Source organism: Anastrepha obliqua, chromosome 4, assembly GCF_027943255.1.
Source record: "Anastrepha obliqua isolate idAnaObli1 chromosome 4, idAnaObli1_1.0, whole genome shotgun sequence".
In the NCBI taxonomy this organism is placed as follows: Eukaryota; Metazoa; Arthropoda; class Insecta; order Diptera; family Tephritidae; genus Anastrepha; species Anastrepha obliqua.
Genome location: NC_072895.1, coordinates 93,506,456 through 93,531,381, shown reverse-complemented (window position 1 = coordinate 93,531,381; position 24,926 = coordinate 93,506,456). Strand labels below are relative to the sequence as shown.

At 38.6% G+C, this 24,926-nt stretch overlaps 6 protein-coding genes across 6 annotated transcripts; 5 read left to right on the top strand and 1 right to left on the bottom strand.

Annotated features, from left to right (window-relative positions):
* Window positions 1-28: 28 nt before the first annotated feature.
* On the bottom strand, window positions 29-2,279 carry LOC129244555 (protein aveugle). The gene is made up of 2 exons (XM_054882249.1): window positions 1,939-2,279; window positions 29-1,367 (listed from the first exon to the last, which is right to left on the bottom strand). Exons 1-2 carry the CDS (start codon window positions 2,083-2,085, stop codon window positions 1,185-1,187), a joined length of 330 nt encoding a protein of 109 aa, XP_054738224.1. The 5' UTR covers window positions 2,086-2,279; the 3' UTR covers window positions 29-1,184.
* Window positions 1,592-6,160, top strand: LOC129244554 (26S proteasome non-ATPase regulatory subunit 11). The gene is made up of 5 exons (XM_054882248.1): window positions 1,592-1,799; window positions 3,946-4,270; window positions 4,355-4,861; window positions 4,936-5,148; window positions 5,277-6,160. Exons 1-5 carry the CDS (start codon window positions 1,753-1,755, stop codon window positions 5,505-5,507), a joined length of 1,323 nt encoding a protein of 440 aa, XP_054738223.1. The 5' UTR covers window positions 1,592-1,752; the 3' UTR covers window positions 5,508-6,160.
* A 1,017-nt stretch (window positions 6,161-7,177) lies between these two features.
* On the top strand, window positions 7,178-8,130 carry LOC129244562 (attacin-B-like). The gene is made up of 2 exons (XM_054882258.1): window positions 7,178-7,484; window positions 7,577-8,130. Exons 1-2 carry the CDS (start codon window positions 7,249-7,251, stop codon window positions 7,974-7,976), a joined length of 636 nt encoding a protein of 211 aa, XP_054738233.1. The 5' UTR covers window positions 7,178-7,248; the 3' UTR covers window positions 7,977-8,130.
* A 10,456-nt stretch (window positions 8,131-18,586) lies between these two features.
* On the top strand, window positions 18,587-19,614 carry LOC129244905 (attacin-B-like). Its single transcript, XM_054882810.1, has 2 exons — window positions 18,587-19,037; window positions 19,108-19,614. The coding sequence occupies exons 1-2, from the start codon at window positions 18,718-18,720 to the stop codon at window positions 19,505-19,507; spliced, it is 720 nt and encodes a 239-aa protein (XP_054738785.1). The 5' UTR covers window positions 18,587-18,717; the 3' UTR covers window positions 19,508-19,614.
* A 3,374-nt stretch (window positions 19,615-22,988) lies between these two features.
* On the top strand, window positions 22,989-23,369 carry LOC129244907 (attacin-B-like). Its single transcript, XM_054882811.1, has one exon. It carries the CDS (start codon window positions 23,052-23,054, stop codon window positions 23,367-23,369), a length of 318 nt encoding a protein of 105 aa, XP_054738786.1. The 5' UTR covers window positions 22,989-23,051.
* Window positions 23,370-23,383: 14 nt separating this feature from the next.
* Window positions 23,384-23,857, top strand: LOC129244285 (attacin-C-like). Its single transcript, XM_054881900.1, has one exon. The coding sequence runs from the start codon at window positions 23,384-23,386 to the stop codon at window positions 23,855-23,857; it is 474 nt and encodes a 157-aa protein (XP_054737875.1).
* The last annotated feature ends 1,069 nt before the right edge of the window (window positions 23,858-24,926 follow it).

Below are 24,926 nucleotides of genomic sequence, written 5' to 3'. Positions count from 1 at the left end.
TCCACTTGAATAATAAATTGCATGGTAATTATTTCAAATAATTAAATGTATATTTGCACACTAAAAATTTGTTTAACAATTGCAATTTCAATACTTTTTGTAATTGCTTTTTAGTTTAAAAACTATGATGTATTTGTTGTTGTATTTTTTGCCAAAAAGCAACAATAATGTTACTCCCGAAAAGTGATTAATGACAAAATGGTATTAGTACTTCATAAGAATTGTAAAAAAATATGATAAAATATATGTAATTAATTCTAATATATCTTTTAGCACTATTAATATTTTTTATGTAATACATACGTGCATAAAATTCTATTTATGTAATAATTCTTTCTTAAGTAGAACTAAATCTGTATACGATAAAAGAAAAAAAATTCCAAACTATAGCAATAAAAATTGCATTTCCAGAATTGTCGCTATTCAAATAAAATTATTTATATATGTATACGTATATAATAAAATTTACGCGTCTTTTGTTGCATAACAATTTGAAATTTTTTGTGCAATTCGTCTAGTATTCATTACAAAAGTTAACGACTTATTTCATAATTTTAAGCATATAATTTTTTTAAAATTCGTACAACTACATACATACTTTTAATACCGTTTACATTATTGCTATGTGGTGTTTTCAGTTAACTGCCTAAATAAATTAAAAAAAAAAAAATAATAAAAATAGTTTTACTTGTTGGTCAATAATTAAGACAATACGTAAATCGCAAGAATAATAATATACGTTTGTACATATGTACAATACATACTGGGACATACACGATAATGCAATACAAATGAAATGGCATTTAGACAACACTTTCAAAACTAAACAATCCAAGCCGCAGTATTTGAACAATTTACTTTTAGATTTTTATCTTACCAAGAGTAATGCACAATATACTCGTACGAGTACTTGTGTTTCATTCATTTCCACTAATATTGAAATACTACTAGGCTACGTTATACACTAATTTACATATGAACATATGTTTGTATGATAGTATGAATGCAAATGCATACTTTAAAATTGTTAGCAGAAAATTGGTGTGCGTTTGGATGTGCAGTGGAGTTCGCTGCAATTTACATATCGCCCATATCAAAATGTACGCCAGTTAAACTGTTTATGCTACTAATATGTTTTCTTAAATTGCCTATGAATTCCCTAATACTCATTAGTTCACGTGTATTTATCTGGTGTTGTAATAGGTATTGATCTCACGTTCCATATCACGTATTTCCATAATATCAGTTTTGAGTCGTTGTTTTAATATCTCTCGGAAAATTGCTTCGCGATCGCCACTATGGCTGATCCCCATTCTTTGCAGCGAATAATCGTTGATGCGGAGTAGTGCGCGGCCGGTAATTTCATGCTAGAAATAAATGTAAAAAGAAAATTTCGCATATTTTTAGTTTACCACCATGGGCAGGTAAAAAAATAATAAAATACTGTTAACGGCTTTTAGTTGACAGTAATAACATCAAAATATTGCAATAAAGTTAAAAAAAAAAAATTCATGAAAATTGGAATAATTTTGACTCAAAAGCAGTTTTGACATTCCAAATTAAAATTATTTGTTTCACTGCCAAACATACACGCTTTTAACTTAAAAAGCCGTTTTATACAAATCAAGAACCAATATTGCTATTGGCTACTTTCATAAAGGCTTTACATACATTTTCAAACGTTGGCTTATAGTTTTTGCAATAGCAGAATTGGAAATTTTATTAAAGAAAGCAGTAAGAATCATTAACACGATGGCAGCCAAAGTGGTGAAGATCTATCAGCAGGCAGTTGAATTCAAGTAAGTCCTATCAAGCGTCTTATTCCACTTACAAATGCTTTAGAAGCTGTTGCACCAACATCCTTTTAAGCCATTGGGAAGTGTTGCACTGTTTTTGGCCGAAAATAAGCGTTACTCGAGTGTTGTAGGGAATACTCACCTTTGAAAAAAGTTCCAGATATTGTGGATATTCGCCACAGTGTCGCATATACCATTTTCGCACATCTATTACCGACCACAGACACACCGATTTGGGCCGTGCCGTCTTCATGCGCGGCCGGCTGCTTTGTGTTGTTTCCTCCACCATTGCACTGATAAGCTTTGCAGTGTAAAAGTCTTCACTGCTAATAATTATGTTATTGATGTTTTGCGCTGTTTATTTGTGCTCTTTAGTTATTATCGATAAATCCTAGACATTTTGTTGAGCTTCTAAACAAAATCCAACCAACGAATTATTGAAGAAAAGATAAAACAAAATAATTGAATAATCTTGACAGCTGCCCCAATAAAAGAAATCTACTCAAAACAAAACACCGAGGGCAAAGCAGTGTTGCATTTGACATTCAGAAATCAACTAAAACTTAGAGAATGGACGCAGTCATTAGAGCATTTTGATTACTAATCACTAAGTGCGGTATACTGAATACAGCAGATGGCGCCTTCCGAAAACCGCTACCTTATTTCTCGACATATTAACAACCGATGACATCAGTGCTGTGGATATATAAACAAAAGGAGGAGAAGTAACTTGTCTAGGAATATACAGTGAATGGTGCGTATTCTGATTTGAAGATTTGTGAATAATAAAAATGAAGTTCTGCGTGCTAAATTGTGAAAGCAGGAATAAACTCCATATGCGTTTTGTTTTCGATAACTTTGTGACAAGAAAATGTGCCAGTGTATAAATTCTGGTGTTGGCAGTTTCTATTATTTTTGCTTTCTTTTCCGCTTATTTTTGGTTGTTTTTTCGAAGCATTGACGTCACGGTGAATTAGGAGAGCATAATCTTTTGCTTGTCATAAAAATTAGTATGACCATGTATTTTTACACAGAGGAAACGAATATGACATGTTCTTAAATTTATTTTAGATGTTGGCGTAGCAACGCGCGCCGGGTACAGCTAGTATATTATATATAACATATCGTCGATGCTTTAGCAGTGTTGTATAAGCTTTGATATCTTATTGTAGCGTAACATTGCGTTGTCAAAATTAGATTAACTCTACAATGTTATTGTACCTTCATAATAAGCGTGAGATCGAAAACGCTACATTTCTGGCTGTTTATTTAATCAGCGTCACCACGCAACATCTCCACAGGAAAAAGTTCGTATGTTAATATTTATACTATACAATATACTATCAATGAAGGCCGTTCTGCGCTCATGAATAGCTGTAAATTAGAGCACATAAATTTGCTTCCATATTGTGGAGTACCTCTTGCACTAAAAACGTATTCATTTAAAATTTAGATTTGTCCTATTTCGCTTCTCTTTAACAACTTCTAGAAATATTTTTAAGTTTTAATTTCTTCCAAAGCAGCGAATACTCTTGGTTGACGTCGTCTCACAAATGCTTGTATCAAAAAATGAAAATCCTGAATTACAAAACTTTTATTTGATATGGCTCATCGTTTATAATTGATATTTGATATTTTGAAAGTGTTTTTTGTTAATAATTTCAGCTTCTAAGTTTGGATAATTATATTGGCGCCAATATGTGTCGACTGCCGCAACTATCCATTTTTTTAGTTAATTGTGGCCGTCCATTACATAAATTCTAAATAGCATTCATTATTTTTATTTGTATTTATATATTACTTCAATCTTTGTTAATTTCGCCTGCATTTAGATATTATTCCTTTCGAAAATCCCTCAATATTTTTCTGTTATTGCATACTTCTACGTGCTAAAGTTGGCTGCGCTACTTGCATGACTGGCGGTTCGTGAACTGTCATCGTTCTGCCACTCAGACCAAATCGAAAAGTGAAAGAGTGATTCAAGTAATTTTCTTGTGATTCTCAACATAGAAATTTAGATAAATCATCGCGAAATTTCCATTGTTTGGAGTGTATAAAACATATAATAGTTTGCACAACAAAGCGAAAACATTGAAAACACATAGAAACGCGCTTGAATTTAAGGAAATTTGTAAAAATTTATTTGCAGTAATCGAAAAATGGCCGGAGCTACGTTATTCGAACGCGCTCAAGCCCTCACTAGCGTCAACCGTGAAGAGGGCATTACGTTGTTGAATAAAATTGTACGTGAACAGGAAGTAGCTGAGAATGATGAAGAGTTGATTCGCTTGAAGGAGCAGGGCATCCTGCAGTTGGGGGAGTTGTATAAGCAAGAAGGCAAGGCCAAAGAATTGGCCGATTTGATCAAGGTGACGCGTCCCTTCCTCAGTTTGATAAGCAAGGCGAAGGCAGCGAAAATGGTGCGGACGCTAGTCGATATGTTTTTAGACTTGGATGCTGGTACGGGCATAGAGGTATGTAAATAACCTGCGCTACTGAGATTGCTATGAATTGATATATAGCTTGCTAAATGTATATATAAACACTTATTTACTTAGGTGCAATTATGCAAAGATTGCATTGAGTGGGCGAAACAAGAAAAGCGCACATTTTTACGTCAATCATTGGAGGCACGTCTCATTGCATTATTCTTCGACACAGGCTTGTATACAGACGCTTTGGCACTTGGCTCGCAGTTGCTGCGCGAACTGAAAAAATTGGATGACAAAAATTTGTTGGTTGAGGTGCAGCTGTTAGAGAGTAAAACGTATCATGCACTTAGTAATCTACCTAAAGCGCGCGCCGCACTCACCTCTGCTCGCACAACCGCCAACGCGATATATTGCCCGCCCAAGGTGCAAGGTGCTCTCGATTTACAATCGGGAATTTTACATGCCGCCGATGAACGTGACTTCAAAACGGCATTCTCCTACTTTTACGAAGCATTCGAAAGTTTCGATAGTGTGGATAATGCAAAAGCCTTAACTGGTTTAAAATACATGTTATTGTGCAAAATTATGTTAGGTCAGTCTGAGGATGTTAACCAAATTGTGAGCGGAAAATTGGTGAGTTTGCATACATACAAATTTAAACGCAAAGATAGGAACACGGCCACTAATCATGCTTTTATTTGAAATAGGCTATCACTTACTCAGGCCGCGACATTGATGCCATGAAGGCTGTAGCGGAAGCTTCACACAAACGTTCACTTGCCGATTTTCAAGAGGCATTGAAAAACTACAAGAAGGAACTGTCAGAAGATGTAATTGTGCAGGCGCATTTGGGTACATTGTACGACACTATGTTGGAACAGAATCTGTGCCGCATTATCGAACCATACTCGCGAGTACAGGTAAACAAATAAAACAAATATTTTCTTTAAAGTCCATGTAGCATAATCAAAGAGTGTTACATGTACAACTACGTTTAATCGAATACATAGAGAAAATAACGCAATTAATTCATCAATGATTTTTTTAGGTTTCTCACGTTGCCGAATGCATTAAGTTGCCCATGCCACAAGTAGAGAAAAAGCTTTCACAAATGATTCTCGACAAGAAATTCAGCGGTATCTTGGATCAAGGCGAAGGTGTACTGATCGTTTTCGAAGAGACGCCTGTTGATAAGACCTATGAGCGCGTTTTGGAGACTATTCATAGCATGGGCAAAGTGGTCGACACACTCTATCAGAAGGCCAAGAAGTTGTCATAGATAAACAGACCGTTGCTAAATAACACATAAATAATTAAAAAAACAAAAAACTTTAATCAAATATTTTCTTTTTTTTTTATATAAAATTAAAAGCATTATTCTGTTAAATTTGTATTGAAATATTGGCGGTAGCAGCTCTAGCCGCAGACAAGTTCAATGCCCTTGTACACAGCACACACTCAACCGATTCGATTAATGCCCGTTGTTTGTATCCGAATTTGTGGTACAACAATTGATCGTTTTAGATGCAGTAAATAGTAGAAAAGAAGCAGATAAATCAACAAAGAAAAAACCGTGAACAATTTATATAAATTTTTGCTAATTATTTTGTATGCAAAGTGCACTGAACAACAACAAAATATATTTACTTAACAATAAAACGAAATGTTTCAAAATGTTTGCTGGTGACAATTGGCATACGTACATTTGTAGTAATATTGAATTAGCTACTAACACAATAATAACAACAAATAACAATTAATTATACATTAGTAATATGAAAAAGAGTAAAATTTCGAACCTACTTTTCCAATACATAATAACTATAAAGCGCAAACTTTCTCTGGTTGTATGGCGTCAGCTATGGAACAATTCTATAATCATTAAAAATAAACAGGAAGGCAAAGAAATAAATGCCTCCTTCAGTACCACAATATTTTTTGCTTCATCAGTTTTTCCCTCCTAGCTCGTTATTTAGTTTTGTTTAATTTTATAGCAACACTTCAATTATGACTTTATGTAAACAATAAGTTGACTTTTTTTGCGTGATTTTTGAAAACAATTGCGATTAAATAAAATTTTCGTATGTTTCTTTTATGGAGGAAAAGGAAAATGCGATAAAAAATTATAAATATTTATACTTCACTGAAAATCATGGAAAAATAAATTATGTCAATATTTACAGTTTGGAAGGAAGTAGTAAAATTTCCCATGTGGTGACAGTTCCCAACCTGATATGCCTAAGTAGTGCTAGCTGCATAGAAAAAGTACATACATTTTTGCGACCGCCCGCATATACAAACATATGGTATATCCGGGTCGTTCCGGTAACGCAGAAACAACTGTCGAGGGGGCCTAGGTAGAGGTGTGAGATGGTATATAACCAGTTTTCGGATGCTGGGCAGTTGTGTGCGGAGTGCAGGAAATATCTCAGTTCTGTTGCGAGTGATCCTAACATACCTTGAGGAGCGGCATTGGGTGGGATACCTTTTATAATGAGGTAGGTCCCCTTCATCTAATTATATTTTGTGATATCTAACATCGATTAGATCGACCCCAGAAAATCCGTACATGAACTAACATCCCAGCCTGAAATATCTGCAGTGACAGAGGAGAAGTTAAGATGATTTTTGCAGTATTTTTATGAAGAATTTTGTCTGCGGGGGATTTTGCACGATTTTCAAAAAAAAAAAAAATAAATAAATAAAAAAAAGTTTTCTTCCATTGGCGCACAAAAATTGATAACAATTGATTAAAATTGTTCTTAATGAATAAAAAAAGCCTGTAAATACCCGAAAGATGAGTGATTTTTTCTTGCTTTCGAACGTAGAACAAATACAGCTGCTTTTATAAAACGTTTTGAGTAATGGGATTCCCTTAGCGTCCGAAACATACAAGCATAAGCCAAGATAAGCGAAAATAAATGTGCTTATAAAAAGCAGTCGATGCCTTCAGCCAAATCACACTCTATCAAAGGCTTCAGTAGCAAACAGTTGACAAGAGCAACCGCAGCAACTTCAAAATGAAATTCTTTGCAACTGCCGTACTTGCTTTGGCGCTCTTTGGTGCACTCATCGAAGCATATCCTCAATCGCTGGGCGGCTCGCTAAGCAGCAATCCCAACGGTGGAGCCGATGCGCGTCTGGAATTGGCGAAGGGCATTGGCACACCGGATCACAATTTGATTGGCAAAGTCTTTGCTGCGGGCAACACAAATGGTGGACCAGTGGCTACTGGTGGCGCCTTGGCTTATAATAAGTAAGTACAAATATGTAAATGCTAAGTAGATGCAAAAAACGAGCAATTTTCTCAATCTCAACTCAATTAATAAAAAAACTTTCTTCTCACAGTCATGGTCTGGGTGCCGCCATCTCGAAGACGCACATACCCGGTGTACGCGACACATTCACCCAGAGTGTGAATGCGAATCTATTCAATAACGGTGTGCACAGCTTGGACGCAAATGCCTTCAAATCGCAAAACACACTGGCCAATGGCTTCAAATTCGACCGCAATGGTGCCGGTTTGGAATACTCGCACATCAATGGCCATGGCGCCAGTCTGACACACAGCAATATTCCCAATTTCGGCAGACAGTTGGAGTTGGGCGCCAAAGCAAATTTGTGGTCCTCTCCGGATCGTAATACGCGCTTAGATTTGACTGGCAGTGGCTCAAAATGGATGAGTGGACCGTTGAGTGGACAGAAGGATTTCAGCGCTGGCTTGGGTCTGACGCACATGTTTGGTTGAAGGAGAGGTGGTTGAGAGCGATGAGTTGTTGGGAGGAATAGTTTTAAACACTTGAAATTGTTATTTAAAAAAATATTAGTTTTATTTAGAGTTAAAACTTTGTGATTGTATAAAATTAATTTATTCTGAAATAAAACAAGAATTAGAAATATTATTTTATGTTTTAATGCGTTCATTTGATAGGAAATACACAAAAATATAGAATCAGTAGAGAAGCTGGCGATTTCAACAACATAACCTCATTTTTGACGTGATAATTCGTCTTATAATTCGATTTAGCCGGCTGCACGCACGAAAAAATGTGTCGTTATCTTGCTCATTAGTGTTACCTTGCTCATTGCCGTTACCTTGAATGAACTGCAAGCGAAAGCGCGGAACGAATGACAAAGCAAACAAAGCAAACGAAAGGCAACGTTCGACATCTTGCTCTCTCCTACTTAAGTGAGCGTATATATGTATGTATATGCGCATATGTACATATATAAATTCACGTATTTGTATTTGCATATGCCTTCTTATTGATTATTATTATTTGATTTACTGTTATTATTATTTTTTGACGTGATAACGTCTAATAATTCTATGTAGCCGGCTGCACGCACCAAAAAATGCGTCGTTATCTGGCTCATGCGTCGTTACCTTGCTTGAACAGCATGTTATGTTATGTTATGATATGTTACGTTATGTTTTGTTATGTTATGTTATGTTATGTTATGTTATGTTATGTTAAAGTATATTATGTTATGTTATGTTATGTTATGTTATGTTATGTTACGTTATGTTATGTTATGTTAAAGTATATTATGTTGTGTTAATGTTAACTCATTCTCTATATCCATACAAAATATCTATCAAACAAATAAAATTAAAATTTTCTTTTGAAAAATGCACCAATTCAATCAGTATTTTCTTATGACGTTATCACGTTAAACTATCGTCAGTAAACCGACTTTACAGACAACCTCTTTTTTTTTAACATTTTTAAATAATTAATTTAATTTAATAATTTAAATAATTAAAAATTAATAGCATGGAAATGCATTCTCATTATTTCTAAAACTGTGATTATACAAATATTTCCAAATTGCAACATAGGGTGTTCCATTTCGTTCATTTTGCGCCAATTTAAAAATTAAGCCCAGACCTTTTTTTAACAAAAATTACATTTGTTCCTCCTTTGGGAGAAATTTTCGTTGTTATTTGAGTATAGTTGAATCCGCTGTCTCAATTTCATCCGTGTTGGGTGATATCCGGTGCAACATCTCCGAAATTGTTTTACATTTGTTATACAATCTCTTGACAAAAAAATCCAAGGAAATATATGTATCATGGACAACCCAATATGTCTCTTCTGTTAGAGGAGGCTGAGAGAAAATAGAGAGCAGTTTCCCTGTTTTTGCTCGACATTCGCTAGGTTAAGTAGGTGCATTTTTAGGGCAGATGTATAGAGAATAGATCAGCTAGATTTCCTATCGTTTAGCAGATTTATCAGATTCATTAAGCAGGCAGGGAAGTTTCAAGAGGAATACACTTTGTAGTATCTCTGCTCTTCCGCGCGTTTTCCCATCCATTCTGTCTATCTTTGGTCTTAAGTCCAATAGGTATCTATTCCTTAGTGCCTAGGTTCTCAGCTTATGACCTCCTAGTCTCTGACTTGTAGCCAGAATCTTATTTCGCGTAGTGCCCACAAATTTTCAGTTATAATGGGTGATCAGATTGGATGTACTTTTTCCAATAGGGGTTTTTTGGCAGATGACGCGGGCCTACTGTCAAACTGGGTACATCATTTTTTTTCAGTATTCATTGATACTTCATCATGGAAAGACTTACGCCTCAATAACGTTTACAAATCGTACAATTGGAGTACGAAACTAGACGCTCTGTAAGAAGTGTTCATCGCGCGCTCAGGCCAACTTATGGTGTACAGCGACGAGGACCATTTTTGGATTAATGGCTACATCAATAAGCAAAATTGCCGTATTGGGGCTGCAGAACAACCGGAAGCCATTCAAGAGCAGCCTTTACATCCATTGGTGCGGTCTATGGGTTGGAGGAATCATCGGCCCATATTACTTCAAAGACAAGGCTGCCGCCAATGTAACAGTGAATGGCGAACGCTATCGCGCCATTGTCAATGACTTTTTGATGCTCCACAACATGGGTTCCAGCCCGTGAAATAATGGATTTACTGCGTCGTCGTTTTGATCTCTCGATTTATCTCTCGACTCGGACGAGTGAATTGGCCAACAAGATTGTGTGATAGCACCCCTTTTGGGGGTATGTAAAGTTGAAATGCTTTGGGGATAAACCAGCTCGGTTGAGGCATTGGAAGCTAACATTACTAAAGTTATTCAACAGATACCGACCGACGTCCTCCATCGAATCTTTCAAAATTAGTGTTTACGGCTGGCCAAATTACGTCGCAGTTGCGGCCAATATTTGAAAGGGATTATCCTAAAAAAATAAATGTTGTTGTTGTTGTAGCAGCATAAACATTCCCCATACTTACATACGGTGAATGCTGCTGGTGTGACAGTCCTTGGGCGGATATAAATCCGGGTCGTTTCGGTAACGTGGAACCGACTGTCGTGGAAACGAAAAAAAAAAAAAATGTCCTGAATGGCTCTTCACAAAAATAATAAAGTTTACCCAATCAATTTGAATTTTCGCCCTTTTATTTCAATTTAAAATCCGATACCTCTAAATGGATCAGCCTTTATGATGAATATTTTTTCATAGCAATGCCCGCTAGAACTTCATATAAAAAAGTCGTTTGTATTTATCGTGAAGATGAATACAATTCGACAATCCAAGCTAGAACTAACGGGTGATCAATCATGAGGTGCTTTTTTCAATAGTTAAAAAAAAACAAAAATGTAAATTATGTTGAAAACCTTTATTTATCATTTGTAAGGACATTCTTTGACATTTACTTTTTGAATATGACTTCATTCAAATGTTGGCCGCAACTACGCTTAAGGTGGTCCATTCTGAAGGTCCAATTTTCAATCATTCGACTGGTATGTCGTGAATAACACGCGTAATGTTGGCTTCCAGAGCTTCAATCGTAGCTGGTTTATCAGCATAGACCTTGGACTTCACGAATCCCCAAAGAAGAAAGTCCAAAGGTGTGATATCACAAGATCTTGGTGGCCAACTCACAGGTCCTAAATGTGAAATCAGCTGCTCTCCGAAATGACTTCTCAATAAAGTCATTGTTTCACGAGCTGTATGGCAAGTGGCTCCGTCTTGTTGAAACCAAATGTCGTAGAGATCATTAGATTCAATTTCAGGTAGCAAAAAGTCCGATATCATGGTACGGTAGCGAGCACCATTCACAGTTACGTTGCGGCCATCATCATTTTTGAAAAAATATGGACCGATGATTCCACCAGCCCATAAACCACACCAGACCGTTGTTTTCTCTGGGTGTAAAGGTAGCTCTTGAACCTGTTCTGGTTGCTCTTCATCCCAAATACGGCAATTTTGCTTATTGACGTAACCATTGAGCCAGAAATGCGCCTCATCGCTGAACAAAATTTTGCTCGAAAACAGCGGATCTTCTTCAATCTTTTCAAGAGCCCAATCAGCAAAACGGTGACGTGCAGGAAGGTCATTTGGCTTTAGTTCTTGTACGAGCTCTATTTTGTATGCTTTTAAATGAAGATCCTTCCGTAAAATTGACCAAGTTGTTCCATACGACAGTCCAAGTTGCTGAGAACGGTGCCGAATCGATTCATCGCGGTTTTCACGTACACTCTCTGCTACTGCCGCTATATTCTCAATGCTTCTTGCTGGACGTGGTCTATTCGGTCGAGAATTATCCACCAATGAATATTCGGATTCAAATTTGTTGATGGTATGTCGAATAGTGTTTAAGGCAGGCCGATTATGTTGACCATAATGCGGTCTAAGCGCACGAAAAACATTTGTCACAGAATGCTGATTTTCATAATACAGTTGAACAATTTGTAGACGTTGTTGCGGTGTGAGTCTTCCCATGATGAAATGCCAAACGCTGTTCAACAAATCCACGATGACAGTTTGCCACAACTCGCGCGCGATCTGTAAAAAAAACGCAAATGAAAAAAACTCCTCTTAATTGATCACCCGTTATATCTCATATTGTTAGACAGTCCAAAATATAACACAGAAAAATATATTATAGTAATTTTTGAACTTTCGAGCCGTAATACCTCTGAGCTCATATTCGGATTCAGCATGCCAAGAGCCATCGGAAAAGTGCAGTCTGGTTCTTGGCTCAAAATTTTTGCATTAGTCTGTATTATTTTTCCGAAAATTTTCAGCTAAAGATTTGGTACTGGAAACTGTCGCGAACAAAACTATTATCAACAAGTAAGGAATGCTAAATTAGGTCCGTACCGATTTTTATATACTCGCGCACATTTTAGTACGAGTAAACTTTAATTTGGGCTGTCTGTTAATTTTTGGACTCGCACAAAGTCATAGACAATGGGAGTTATACAGGGTTTGATTGAAAAGTAATGAGCCTTATTTTTTTTTAAGCAGTTTTATTAAACCTTTTGGCCTATACAACTAATATTCTGCAAAATAGGACCCTTGAGCGTTAATACACCACTGGTAGCGGTCCTTCCACTGCAGGAAACATTTTTTAAACGCATCCACTGGAATCGCGTTCAATTCGGCTGTCACAGTTTTTTGGATCGCCTCGATGAAGTCGAAACGCCTCCCCTTGAGCTTTCTTTTCAGGTTCGGGAACAAGAAGAAGTCCGGAGGGGACAGGTCTGGGCTGTAGGGAGGGTGGGGAAACACCGGAACCCCCCTTTGGCCAATGCAGAGGTGTAGAGGAAGGCGGTGTGCGCCGGCGCATTGTCGTGATGAAGGGTCCAATTGTTGAAGAGGTCGGGCCGAACCCGGGCAACGCGGTTTTTCAACCGAAGGAGCACTTCTTTGTAATATGCCGCGTTTACAGAGCTTCCTGGAGGTACAAACTGTTTAGCTTTACGCAAAATTTGATCGAGTAACGTTGCTCCAACGATCGCTGCATTTTCGCCACTGCAAAATCCTAACCCACTTTTAAAACAGCTTTCACGCGCGGAGCGATGTTGACTGCACCGCTGTTGCCAGCGAACTGGGACCGGTTTCTAGTGGAAGGGGAAGGTCTAACGAACATTTTCCCCCACCAGCCGTTTCGGTTGATCGCTTGGCAGACGCTCTGCGCGGGAAGGCTCATTACTTTTCAATCAAACCCTGTAGTTTGTAACATCAGATGGACGGACGGAACATTAGACTTAACATATAAAATGTGGGCGTGATGTTTATTCAGTCTCAATAATATTTATTTCGAGTCTAATTGGTGTGATTTTTTTTTACGAGAAGGAAACATCGAAAGCCTAACCCTGTCAGTGTGGGCTTTAACCTTCTACTGTTAAAGTAACGATCCTCCCAGTACTACCGTCAAGCATTTCGTCGGGAGATGGGTTGGGCACTGAGCTCAACGAAAGTTACTGTCCTCACACAATACGTCAGAAGTTTTACCTGTTACCACTCAGAGTTAAAATCATTTACTGTAGGATCTGTACGGCCCAAACAATGTGCTTGTCCATATCATAGAAAAGTTAGTTTTTGAGAGTAGTATTGTTTTTCTTTACCTGTATTTTCATCTCTGCATAGGTTTGTTGGTTTAAGAAAGTACTTCTTGGCGTTTGCGTTTCCGCTTTGACCTCTCGCTTTGTCGGAGTTACGGCAACATTTCGGTAGCCATATGCTGTACTTCCTTCCATGCTTCCATGCTTTTTAGCATCAGTGGCATCAAATTCTCAGGCGTGACGCTGCAGCCGAGGTTAACTTCCAATTTAGCAATTAGACTTTTAAAGCGGGGATTTATAAAAGGCGCATGCTCCGCATTTTTCGCTGATTGCTGGTTCGCACTGCCCATAGCTTTTGGTATATCTATGCCCAAAGCGATGAAGTTATACTTTAAAATATCCATGATCACTAAGGATTTGGGTAAGTTAGTAATCTACTTCTCCGTGCTTTTCTCGAGACAAGCTTAAACTCTGGGGATGAGGCGGTGGGTCTACCTGCCTTTTGTTGCACTATTCCACCGTGTCTATTAAAGGCCTGCGTAAATCAGCGCAGTGTGGGATCTAAATGATGTGAGTAGCATTAAAAATAAGTTAAATAAATAAATAATTGGCGCGTACACTTCAGTTCAGGGACTCAAGGTCCATGATGCGTCTCAAATAGCCTCTCTGGATTAATGCCAACCTCCGCCTTCACGCGGTGTTTCCTGTTATCACAGAGTTGAGGCCCTGGCGACCGAGCGAATGGCGGTATAACCACACCCAACACCTACTGATGGAGGAAATACCATCAGCTTCGTCATAGACCTGGCGAGTTCGGAAGCCACGTGTCTAATCAACGAAAAGCGAAGGTAGCAGCCCTACCACCGAACTAAGCGGGCATATGCTAATAACTTATGTTCCGTCGAAAACCTAACTATTCGTGTATCTACAAGAAATGCAAACAAAAATCGGATAAACAACAACGGAAATATGTTGACGACTATACGCTATCGCTCAAGGACTAGATTTGGACAATGGAACGTTCGCACTTTGTACCAGGCTGGCAAATTTGCCCAACTTGGTGCAGAATGCGACCGATTAGGAATTGACGCAATGGGACTCAGTGAAGTCCGATGGAATGGATGTGGAGAAAAGCGCAACAACAAAGGAGGACTGCTAATATACTCAGGTATGCCTAACGAAAAAGATCCACACTATAGAGGAGTAGGCATATATTTCAGAAGAAGGATCGTTACCTCGCTCATGACATGGAAAGCCATCTCAGAAAGAATTATAACTGCCCGACTTAACACAAAGTATCATAAAATCACTATCGTGCAATGCTATGCTCCCACAGAAGACAGCGAATTATCAGTCAAGGAAAACTTTTACAGCCAACTAGATCATACATTGTTTACGATTCCAACCAATGACATAATCGTGCTAATGGGCGATTTTAACGCTCAATTAGGCCCAAATAACGAGAATTTTGAGAGAGTTCTAGGAAAGCATGCGATAGGCACGCGGTCTGAAAATGGAGAATTATTACTAGAGCTCTGCAGCAACCACGATCTCAGAGTTGGAGGCTCCGTGTTCCCACACAAATTAAATCACAAAGTTACGTGGGTTTCACCAACGAAGAATGTAGAAACTCAAATCGACCACATTTGCGTGTCAAGAAAGTATTTTAATATTGTTCGCGACGTACGTAATAAACGCAGCGCAGATATAGGAAGCGACCATCACCTAATTATCGCAGAGCTTTGTATCAAACTCTTCCCGAACACCAGAAAGCGCGCTCAACAAGCTAAGAGATACGACCCTACCAAACTAAAGACCGAATCCATTAGAACAAGGGTTGTTGACAAAATAAATAATATTCGCATAGATACTACAAACCCAATACGCAATACAAGCCATATATGGGCTAAACTTAAAAACGAGTTACAGAAGATCTGTGACGATACGATCAAGGCAGTCCCACAACAGCGTGCAGAATGGCTAAGTCACACAACCTGGAACCTTATAGAAGAACGCAGAAAAGTCAAGGTGAATCTAACAGGATGTTGCAGCAGAAGAAAAAAGACAGAGTTTGACTCTGAATATAGAAGGCTAACTAAATTGATTAAAAAGCAAGTCGTAAAAGATAAACAAGATTTCTATGATGAACTAGGAAGGAACGCGCAAAATGCAGCTGACAGAGGTAATATAAGAGACGTCTACAAAGCAATTCGTAAACTGAGTGGCTGCAAGGGAACATACGAGTCGCCACTATATGACGAAAACGGCACAATAGAAACATGTAAAGAAAAACAGCTCGCCATTTGGAAAACGTATTTCCAAAAAACTCTCAACTCTGTGTACGGTGATAGTTCAGAAAGTTTCGAAATAAGAACACGGCGTCACCCTAACAGAAATATAAGCGTGCAACCGCCAGATATAGGGGAGATAACAACAGCAATCAAAATGATGAAAGACGGCAAAGCTACTGGAAAGGACGGTATCCCTGCTGAACTCTTCAAAGTCGATACTGAGGCTATGGCATCCCTGTTGTTGCCACTATTCCAGCAAATCTGGAGAGAAGAAGTGATGCCTAGTGATTGGAAAGAATCTATCATTATTAAGCTACCCAAGAAAGGCGATCGGAAAAAATGCGAGAACTGGCGAGGAATATCTATTCTACCAGCAATCACAAAAATTTTTACTCAAATTATCCTAGAACGAATATCAGCCCCGCTGGATAAACTTATCAGACCAAATCAAGCCGGTTTTAGACCTGGACGCTCGTGTATCGACAATATACATACCCTTAGAATCTTGATAGAACAATCTGCGGAGTACAACTCACCACTCTACCTGGCATTTATCGATTTTGCAAAGGCGTTCGACTCCCTAAAGCGGGATATAATCTGGTCTGCTCTATCTGCGAGAGGTGTGCCAGATAAAATAATTAACATCATAAAATGCATGTATGACGGCTCATGCTGCCGAGTGTTGCACGAAAAACAACTAAGCGAGTCCTTCCCTACTGTATCAGGCGTGAAGCAAGGCTGCGCACTCTCTCCCTTACTCTTCATAACAGCACTGGACATAGTTTTCGAAACTTATAATCGATGTGGTATAAACTGGAAGATGACTCAAAAGCTTGGCGACCTATCATATGCGGACGACGTCGTTCTAATTAGTAACTCTTATAACGAATTACAAACAAGACTCTCCAACACAACAAACGACTGCTTAAAACTTGGCTTACAAGTTAATATAAAGAAGACCAAGTCTATGAGAGTTAACGTAATCAACAACACAGAGTTTAAAATAGACGGAGGACAAGTTGACGATGTAAACAAATTTGAGTATCTAGGCAGCACCCTAACCCCCGATGGTGGTACAACGGCTGACATTCAGCGTAGGATATCCATAGCGACGAACACGTTTGCGGGGATGTCACGAGTGTGGTCTAACAAAGCGCTTAAAAGAGACACTAAAATCGGTATATTTAATGCTTGCGTAAAATCTGTGTTACTGTATGGTAGCGAAACGTGGCACATGAAACAAGACTCAACGAAAAAACTACAGGCATTCGTAAACAGATGCTTGCGACGCATTATCGGTATCTGGTGGCCACGTACTATATCTAACCCTCGCCTGTGGCAACTGACGAACCAAAAACCTATTGAAAAGGAAATAATGCACAGAAAGTACAAATGGATCGGGCACACCCTCCGAAAACAACCCGAGGAAATTGTCTACTCAGCCTTACAATGGAACCCGCAAGGCACTAGAAACAGAGGGCGTCCCAAAATGACTTGGCGTAGATGCGTCAACCAGGAATCCAAAAAGTCATTCAATGAATTAAAATTCCTAGCCAGCAATCGGAATATGTGGAAATCTTTTGTAGATAGACTAAGTTCTTAGTACATATACCTATATGTATTGTAATACCTGAACATGTCAATAATAATACACTTCAGTTAGGTGCTTGGCGGAGCTCCTTGTCCTATTTGTGGCGTGCGTCTTGATGTTGTTCCACAAATAGAGTTTTAAACCGACTCCGAAAAATTAGAAAAAATAGTTTGCTATCATTTTGCTGTTTCATGCACGGAGATTCGAACCTACGCACTTCCGCATGGTAGCCACCCTCAACACTGTACCAATTTCGGGCGAGTTTCATTAAGCCGTCACCGAAATACTCGCATTTACCAAAAAAGTGGCTGTTGCCCAGCTCAATTTTCAAAATTTTACTCTCTTCGTATTTATTTTCTTGGGAGCAGTTTTTTTTTATCAAATTTGAGAAATTTTTTTTCGTTTGTGAAAATTGCCGTTATATGACCGGTAGGCGTGGTTAGACTCCTTTGGATAAAGTGTAATTTGTGTACAATAGATTCATTGAAATAAATTGATTTTTACTCGAGTTATCGTGCGCACGAACGAACGAACAGACTGACTAAATCGACTCCTTTATCATTCTGAGCATTTTGGTATATACATACCTATATCTATTTCGATTCCTTTATACTGTTAACAAAATATAAACCCTTGTGGGCAAGTGCAAGGATATAAAACTTAGCAGTACCGCGAACCCAACCAATGTTGGAGGACTTTTTTCTTGGTTGGAGGAGTTTTTTCTTAGAGGACTTTTTTCTTTCGCCAGCTCACCTTTGTACCTGCCAAATCATAATTAATTTCTTCAAGAAAGTTATAACCTTATAATTTTTCAACTTATCAAAATGTATTCTGATAAATATATAGGCCAAGGTTTTTGAACTTGAAAAACCACAAAATGAATTAAAAATAATTAAAATCAAAACTTGCCGATCAGTTCATACATATGCATGTACTTATTTATGCTTGTGTGCGTCCGCTTGCTAACCACGCCGGGGATTCCTCGCTTGAAACTGATAAGAAATTCGCACAACTCAAGCCAAGACAAATTTCTTCACCGCACTGCACAAATGGACAAGAAAATATCATCAACAAATAGTACCAGGTAAGAATCCCCGTATCGGGGGAAACACAAACTCAGTGATGTCTTACACCAAAACTCTTCCTAAGCTGAATTTTGAAATCGTATAAAAGCAAGTTTGAGCGCCAAGCCAAGCATCAGTCAACGCCGACACATCTCCAGTGAGCAAACATTCAGCTTACACAGCGATATCATCTTAATCTGAGCAACAATTTCAACCAGAGCAACAATGAAGCTATTCATCTTCGCTATAGTCGCTGCAATTGCAATCAGCAGCATCGTAGAGGCATATCCCCACCAGGCGCACTACCAAAACCTAGTGTATTATCCACCCCCTACACCACCACCACGCCCCATTTTAGTGCGTGTGGCACGTGACGTTGGTGTTGGTGGATCATTGGCCAGTAATCCTCGTGGTGGTGCAGATGCACGTCTGGAAGTGGGCAAAGCTATTGGTGACCCTAATCACAATCTAATTGGAAGCGCCTTTGCTGCGGGAAACACTGACCGCGGTCCAGTCACCACTGGTGGCTCATTGGCCTACAATAAGTGAGTATACAGTGTGGAAAAAATGTGGTTTAAAATAAATGATTTACTTTATTTACTTTGTCCATTGCAGCAACGGTTTGGGCGCCGCCATCTCGAAGACTCACACCCCTGGAGTACGTGACACCTTCACACAAAGCGTGAGCGCTAATCTATACAATAACGGTGTACACAGCTTGGATGCGAATGCCTTCAAGTCGCAAAACACACTGGCCAATGGCTTCAAATTCGACCGCAATGGTGGCGGCTTGGAATACTCGCACATCAATGGCCATGGCGCCAGTTTGACTAAGAGCACCATTCCCAATTTTGGCAGCCAATTGGAATTGGGCGGCAAAGCAAATTTGTGGTCCTCCCCGGATCGCAATACTCGCGTGGATTTAACTGGAAGTGCTTCAAAATGGACCAGTGGTCCTCTGAGTGGACAGCGAGACTACTTCGGTGGGGTGGGTCTCACTCATATGTTTGGTTGAAAGTGTAGAGGAAGCGCATTGAGTGGTGAAATGTTCCTGGTGTACTTAAAATATGAAAATATGAAGAGTTGCATTGTTAGAATTTCGTAATATTATAAAAACAAAAATGAAAAAAATTACATATTTATTGGTTCAAAAAGATTCTACGTTTAAAATATTCATAATAAATTATTATTTTGAAATAGACTTAATTTTTTTTATTGACGGGGTACTCATATTTTGTTGAAAGTCGGTGAACTGGATTGGTAAACTACTAGGAGGGGTCCAGTTTCTGAGGGCGTGTGTGCTTGACTTGGTTTAGGACTTAAGTTATTCTTTATAATTGGCTCTACATTGGATTTTAAAGCAGATTTTCATGGCAGAAATACACTCGGAGGCTTGCCAATGCTTGTCGAGGGGCGACTGCTATTATTGAAAATAATAGGTAATAATGACTCCCAAATGGTAGTCACGCACCAACCCATTCGGCTACAGCGGTCGCCTATTCGGCAAATCATTGTCAAAATTGAGAAGAATTGTAGATTATAGGATGATACTCCACCGATTAGACCACGTACAGTTCGAAGTGAAGAGAATATTGCGGCTATAAATGATACTTTTGCCGAAGACCCAGAAGAACAGATTCGGCGCCGATCTCAACAACTTGCCCTACCTTGTGGCACTACTTGGGCGATTTGACGCAAAGATTTGGTTTGAAAGCGTATAAAATACAGCCACAAAGCGTCATAGTCTCAATCGTTGGGCTCTTGAAAAACTCGAAGAAAGTTTCGCATGGATATTGATATCATCGGCCTTAACACCTGCGCTGTTAGTTCTGCCTTTTCCAAACTGGATAAAGAAGCAAAGCGACGGAGTCTGGTGGTGAACGAGGACAAAACGAAGTACCGTCTGTCATCAAACAAATAGTCGGCGCACTCGCGTATCGGCACCCACGTCATTGTTGACAGTTATTATTTCGTGGTTGTAAGTGACTTCGTTTATTTGGGAACCAGCATTAATACCGATAACAATGCCAGTCTTGAAATACAAAAGAGAATCTCTCTTGCCAACAAGTGCTACTTTGGACTAAGTAGGTAATTGAGTAATAAAGTCCTTTCTCGACGAACAAACCTAACACTTGGATATGCTTGGACGATGACAATATTCGAGAGAAATATTTGAGAGAAATATTCTGCGGAAGATTTTTGGACTTTTGCACGTTAACGATGGCGAATATCGCCGACAATGGAACAATGAGTTGTATGAGCTTTACGAGGACATAGACATAGCGCAGCGAATGAAGATCCAGCGGCTACGTTGGCTGGGTCATGTTGTCCGAATGGATACAAACGTTCCGGCTCTGAAAGTATTCGATCCGGTACCAGAAGGTTGTAGCAGAGGAAGAGGAAGACTTCCTCTGTGGTGGAAGATCAAGTGGAGAAGGACTTAGCTTCGAAGGAAACGACTGACGCGCTTTGTTAAACTCGGCCAAAATCGCGTAAGCGGTTATCGCGCCAATCAAGAAGAAACCGGGAATATCAGATTTTAATTAAGTTTATATATATACATATAATTGGCGTGTACACCCTTTTTGGGTGTTTGGCCGAGCTCCTCCTCCTATTTGTGGCGTACGTCTTGATGTTGTTCCACAAATGGAGGGACTTACAGTTTCAAGCCTACTCCGAACGGCAGATATTTTTATGAGGAGCTTTTTCATGGTAGAAATACACTCGAAGGTTTGCTGTTGCCTGCCGAGGGGCGACCGTTATTAGAAAAATGTTTTTATTAATTTTGGTTTCACCGAGATTCGTACCTACGTTCTCTCTGTGAATTCCGAATGGTAGTCACGCACCAACCCATTCGGCTACAGCGGCCGAAAGCTTGAAAAAAACTGCGATTTGTCGAAAACCATTTTTTTTGTAAGCGGTGCCAATTCCTACTGCAAACTGAACTCTGAATAAAAGTATCGCTCATTTACTTCAATAGTAACATAACTCAAGAAATCAAAATGTCGAGAATAAGGGTTTCAAAGTCCTCATTTTACTTTGCCTCCCACTTTTACTTGGGACACATTTTTATTCAATAAGATACTGTTAATACCGCCATTAATTTTTTCACAGCATAAAAGAAGAGCTTGCGGTCATTTCTGATGATTCATCTAAAAAAAAATGTTTTTACTGTGACACTTTTGAAGTAAACGAGCGATATGTATTTGCCAAAAACAATAATGGTTAAGTAAACAAAAAAACAAAAATATATTGTATATATCGGAAACTTAAATGTAGACACTTCATATGCGAAAGTTTTAGGATAAGATGAATATTAGGCCGGGTCGATTTGTGGGGAGGCAAAAAAATCGCCCATTGCTCTGTGAAAATCATATTCTAAGGATCAAAATACGAAACTTTGCCGAAGGAACCATACCTCTTAAACGAATTCTGATGTCTCCCAATTTGAGTCGAACTTTTTAGTTTCTTTTCTCATGTAAAGGCCAGAAATGGTGATATTTTGAAATGATTGTATGGGGAACCCCCCAGGGGAGTTCCAGGGAATGTGCCACTGGCATGGGTGGATCGGCCGTCCAAAGTTAGTGGGGGTCGGTCATACATTTGGACTCGATTGGAGCACTCTAAATGGGTCAAAGTGGGATTTTTCGTTCGATCCAAATTGGGGGACATCAGAATTCGTTTTAGAGGTATGGTTCCTTCGGCAAAGTTTCTTATTTTGATCCCTAGAATACGATTTTCACAGAGCAATGAGCGATTTTTAAATCGACCCGCCCTAATGAATATATTGTAAACCAGAAGGGAATGAAAATTATATTCTGTGAAAGAGCTGATCTATGGTTTTTTCACAATTTCTCTTAGAACTATCTGTAGAATTCGAATATACCATACGATGCAGAAAGAAAATCGGCCCACTCTAATGTCTATCCTTGTACGCTCATTTCGGCAATGCAGAGGCAACTGTCGTGGGGACGAGTGGCCGTGTGAAATGTTATATAACCAATTTTCGAATGTTGGACAGTTGTGTGCAGTGGCAAGATGTAGCCCAGCTCTGTTCTACGTGATGCTATCGGATCTAGAGAATTGGCGTTGGATTTAGGTAGACTTTATTTCATACGTTAGGTAGCCTTCAACTAATTATAATTTGTGATAGCTACTACTAGATCGACCCAAGAAAATTCGTACATGAACCATTAGCAACCCTGCCTTAAATATCTGAAGTGACAGAGGAGGAGTTAAGATAATTTTTGTAATACTTTTATGAAGAATTTTGTCTATGGGGGTTTTGCACAATTCTCACAAAAAAAAAAAACAAAATTACTAAATCTTTTTCTACTGGCGCACAAAAACTGATAACAAATAATTAAAATTGTTTTTAATGAATAAAAAAGAAAGCCTGTAAATACCCGAAAGATGAGTGATTTTTTCTTGCTTTCGAACGTAGAACAAATACAGCTGCTTCTATAAAACGTTTTGAGTAATGGGATTCCCTTAGCATCCGAAACATACAAGCATAAGCCAAGATAAGCGAAAATAAATGTGCTTATAAAAAGCAGTCGATGCCTTCAGCCAAATCACATTCTATCAAAGGCTTCAGTAGTAAACAGTTGACAAGCGCAAACCCCAGCAACTTCAAGATGAAATTCTTTGCAACTGCCGTACTCGCTTTGGCGCTCTTTGGTGCACTCATCGAAGCATATCCTCAATCGCTGGGCGGCTCACTAAGCAGCAATCCCAACGGTGGAGCCGATGCGCGTCTGGAATTGGCGAAGGGCATTGGCACACCGGATCACAATTTGATTGGCAAAGTCTTTGCTGCGGGCAACACGAATGGTGGACCAGTGGCTACTGGTGGTGCCTTGGCTTATAATAAGTAAGTACAAATATGTAAATGCTAAGTAGATGCAAAAAACGAGCAATTTTCTCAATCTCAACTCAATTAATAAAAAAACTTTCTTCTTACAGTCATGGTCTGGGTGCCGCCATCTCGAAGACGCACATACCCGGTGTACGCGACACATTCACCCAGAGTGTGAATGCAAATCTATTCAATAACGGCGTACACAGTGTGGACGCAAATGCCTTCAAATCGCAAAACACACTGGCCAATGGCTTCAAATTCGACCGCAATGGTGCCGGTTTGGAATACTCGCACATCAATGGCCATGGCGCCAGTCTGACACACAGCAATATTCCCAATTTCGGCAGACAGTTGGAGTTGGGCGCCAAAGCAAATTTGTGGTCCTCTCCGGATCGTAATACGCGCTTAGATTTGACTGGCAGTGGCTCAAAATGGATGAGTGGACCGTTGAGTGGGCAAAAGGATTTCAGCGCTGGCTTGGGTCTGACGCACATGTTTGGTTGAAGGATAATGCAGAGCGATGAGTTGCTGGGAGGAATAGTTTTAAACACTTGAAATTGTTATTTAAAAAAATATTAGTTTTATTTAGAGTTAAAACTTTGTGATTGTATAAAATTAATTTATTCTGAAATAAAACAAAAATTAAATATATTATTTTATGTTTTAATGCATTCATTTGATAGAGAATCCGCAAAAAAATAGAATCAGTAGAGAAGCTGGTGATTTCAGCAACATAACCTAATTTTTGACGTGATAACGTCTTATAATTCGATTTAGCCGGCTGCACACAAGAAAAAATGTGTCGTTACCTTGCTCATTAGTCGTTACCTTGCTCATTTGTCGTTACCTTGCTCATTTGTCGTTACCTTGATCTTTGCCGTTACCTTGATCATTTGTCGTTACCTTGCTCATTTGTCGTTACCTTGCTCATTGCCGTTACCTTGAATGAACTGTAAGCGAAAGCGCGGAACGAACGACAAAGCAAACAAAGCAAACGAACGGCAACGTTCGACATCTTGCTCTCTCCTACTTAAGTGAGCGTATATACATATGTATGTATATGCGCATATGTACATATATAAATTCACGTATTTGTATTTGCATATGCCTTCTTATTGATTATTATTAATTTGATTCACTTGAAGAATTTAAAATAAAACCAAGTTTGTTAATAATACCCGTTGTTTTAATGTTATTATTATTTTTTGACGTGATAACGTCTAATAATTCTATGTAGCCGGCTGCACGCACCAAAAAATGCGTCGTTATCTTGCTCATGCGTCGTTACCTTGCTTGAACAGCATGTTATGTTATGTTATGATATGATACGTTATGTTATGTTATGTTATGTTATGTTATGTTATGTTATGTTATGTTATGTTATGTTATGTTATGTTATGTTATGTTATGTTATGTTATGTTATGTTATGTTATGTTATGTTATGTTATGTTATGTTATGTTACGTTATGTTATGTTATGTTATGTTATGTTATGTTATGTTATGTTATGTTATGTTATGTTATGTTATGTTATGTTATGTTATGTTATGTTAAAGTATATTATGTTATGTTA